General features: G+C 39.6%; 1 protein-coding gene across 1 annotated transcript; it reads left to right on the forward strand.

The window, feature by feature from the left end:
• Positions 1 to 1,429: 1,429 nt before the first annotated feature.
• Positions 1,430 to 2,084, forward strand: LOC26528802 (aldo-keto reductase family 1 member B1). Its single transcript, XM_023179873.2, has 4 exons — positions 1,430 to 1,508; positions 1,577 to 1,746; positions 1,809 to 1,903; positions 2,074 to 2,084. Exons 1-4 carry the CDS (start codon positions 1,467 to 1,469, stop codon positions 2,082 to 2,084), a joined length of 318 nt encoding a protein of 105 aa, XP_023035641.2. The 5' UTR covers positions 1,430 to 1,466.
• The last annotated feature ends 1,183 nt before the right edge of the window (positions 2,085 to 3,267 follow it).

A 3,267-nucleotide genomic window follows, 5' to 3' on the forward strand; every position in this document is an offset into this window, starting at 1 on the left:
GCTGCAATGATAACATATTGCATCATCAAAAAATACTGCACGTAAAATCAGCCACGGAACAGGCAACCATGGTCCACCAATGGAAGTCTCAATCGGGCCTGTCCAATATGTTGTTGCGACCGAGGACGTCCGCACTTAAAGGGGGAGGAGTTAAGCACTTCTATCACAATTCATACTATAACATAGAAGCCATAAACCCAAGTCCGTCAACACATGCCCATTAACCGCATGCCCATTGGCCGACCCTATTTCATCATCACATGCAATACCCATTGGTCAACCCCACTCAATCGTCACATGCCCATTTGTCTCATGATCGCCAATCTCAAGTAACAGTCCGATCGCTAGGATAAACAATAAGCCTGCACCCCATTTTCCCAGGCCCTAGAAGAATGGTGTCGGGTTCGGTGCATACGCAGAATCACGCCACAAATTTCGGCAATAAACAAAGAATAGTCCTGAACACTTGTGTAAACAAAGAATGGTCCCACGCACATAAAGTGGACTATTGGACTCAGCCAACGCCGCCGCCTGCGACGACGTCGATTACCCAAGCCTTCATCCAACATAATTGAACCACAGCAAATCAGTCTTGAGCCTAAGTACAAACCAACCGGTAACTTCGCTTAAACTCCGCCGAATTCGCTCACCAAAGTCAGCATCTTTCAGTTATAATTAAAACATACTGTATTGTAATAAAAGTGACTTTATAAATAAAAATTCATTTTTTTAACCCGTGAGTGAAGGAAGTGTTTAATTTGTATAATTGTATTAATGTATAAATGTAGGAATGTATAAATGTTTACATAAGAGTGTGTATATATGCAGTATATATATGCTGCAGCGAAAGAGTTATTATGTATCATATTGCATATTGGGTCAGCGTGTTTGCCTGATCCGGATCATGGTTTTGTAACCGTTCACATTCAATTTTACCAGTATACTTGGGGAAAAAATTTGGTAGATGTGTTTGCAATATATTTAGATAATGTTCTTTAAACATTATACCATTATTTTTTTGTTTACTGTGCCACAAACTTTTACATTCCATCCTCCATCCTTAACGGTTTGCTTGACATGAAAACTTATCTGGTCGTACGTATCCAAATTGCACCGTTTCCAGTTTCGTTAACAAGGGATTGGAAATCCAGATTTAAATTATGAAGTACGTTCTTTCTTTTGAGTGTTACATACACCACATAGACATACATAGACTACTTAATTACCATGGTACATATTACAGTTACAGATTTAGTGACTATTGGTGTTGACAAGCGACTTACTAATCAAACGGCTGACCATCTGTTTTGTTTTAATGTTTATTTATATTTATAATTTCAGCTGAATGGATACCAATGCCTTACAGCAATTCATAGCGCTGTGGAGAGTGGATATCGACATTTTGATACTGCATTTAATCACGAAATGAAAGGCAGATTGGAGAAGCGTTACGTACTCAAATTCAAATGGGTAACGTCTCAAGAGAAAATATTGTTTTAACAACTAAAGTACGTTTCTAATATTTTAGATTAAAATATTTTGTAATTCGTATATTTTATTAATTTTTTTGTGACAGTTATGGAACATTCATCACGATCCCCGAGATGTACGCCGTATATGCGAGCACCAATTGAACTTGTTGGGTTTCGAATACATCGATCTTTATCTCATGCAATTTCCCGTAGGTTACAGGCATATGTGTGATGAGATTCTTACACCTATAAATGATATCAGTGTGTTAACCACGTAAGTTTTAAGTACATTATACAATGATCTAGGTCGGTAATTCCATTCATTATTCGTAAAAGCGATGTTGACTATGTAGATACTTGGAGAGCCATGGAAGAACTGGTCAAACTAGGCTTGGTTCGAAGCATAGGCCTGTCAAGCGGAAAACGCGACAGTCATTATAGAAGACTCCTGGTATATTGTGAAGACACGCTTTGAAGCCGAGGTTCAACCGCCGCTGTTACAATTACTATCAAATAAGCAGCAGAGAGGTGAAAAGCTATCGCTGGAAATGATCAAGGAGCTACACATTAATAATACTAATAATCTGTAGCGTATCCAAAGAAACAACTTGATTATGTCTTCATCAAATTGGATTATTCTAACCCTTCTAGCAGATGCGATGATAACATATTGCATCATCAAAAAATACTGCAGCCACGGAACAGGCAACCATGGTCCACCAATGGAAGTCTCAATCGTGCCTGTCCAATATGTTGTTGCGACCGAGGACGTCCGCACTTAAATGGGGAGGAGTTAAGCACTTCTATCACAACTCATACCATAACATAGAAGCCATAAACCCAAGTCCGTCAACACATGCCCATTAACCGCATGATCGCCAATCTCAAGTAACAGTCTGATCGCTAGGATAAACAATAAGCCTGCACCCCACTTTCCCAGGCCTTAGAAGAATGGTGTCGGGTTCGGTGCATACGCAGAATCACTTCACCAATTTCGGCAATAAACAAAGAATGGTCCTGAACACTTGTGTAAACAAAGAATGGTCCCACGCACTTAAGGTGGACTATTGGACTCAGTCAACGCCGCCGCCTGCGACGACGTCGATTACCCAAGCCTTCATCCAACATAATCGAACCATAGCAAATCAGTCTTGAGCCTAAGTTCAAACCATCCGGTAACTTCGCTTAAACTCCGCCGAATTCGCTCACCAAAGTCAGCATCTTTCAGTTATAATCAAAACATACTGTATTGTAATAAAAGTGACTTCAAATAAAAATTCATTTTTTTAACCCGTGAGTGAAGGAAGTGTTTAATTTATATGATCTTGCTTAGCTGTAGATTTATGTGAATATGTTTATGTACATAAATCAATGTATATATATATAAACATATTCAAGTGCACAATTATATTTTAATGCGTATATGTTTAATTGTTTATACCTGTAACTGAGTGTTACAAGTTGAGCTCATTGTACTGAATGATTATTTGTATGAATATACTACAGTACAGCGATAAGGAGAGAGACAAAATTTTTGTTTGCTGCCATGCGAATCCTGCGGAACTGCCTTGCGGTATTGCGTCGCAGGAATAATGACGGGCATCAGTTATGCCCCTCCAGCGTAACGTTCTCGCTCAAGGAACCTCAGCTTGCTCATAGTCACGAATGCATAGTTGCACACTGCTGACCATGACCGTTTTGTTCTCAACATGCTTTTTGTCAAATTGGCGACTGTGGGTGTATCTCCCATTTCCACCGCCAGATTCCGTCGCTCTTCCTGGAACCTTGGGCACTC

This window comes from Drosophila willistoni, unplaced genomic scaffold (genome assembly GCF_018902025.1).
Source record: "Drosophila willistoni isolate 14030-0811.24 unplaced genomic scaffold, UCI_dwil_1.1 Seg589, whole genome shotgun sequence".
Classification (NCBI taxonomy): Eukaryota; Metazoa; Arthropoda; class Insecta; order Diptera; family Drosophilidae; genus Drosophila; species Drosophila willistoni.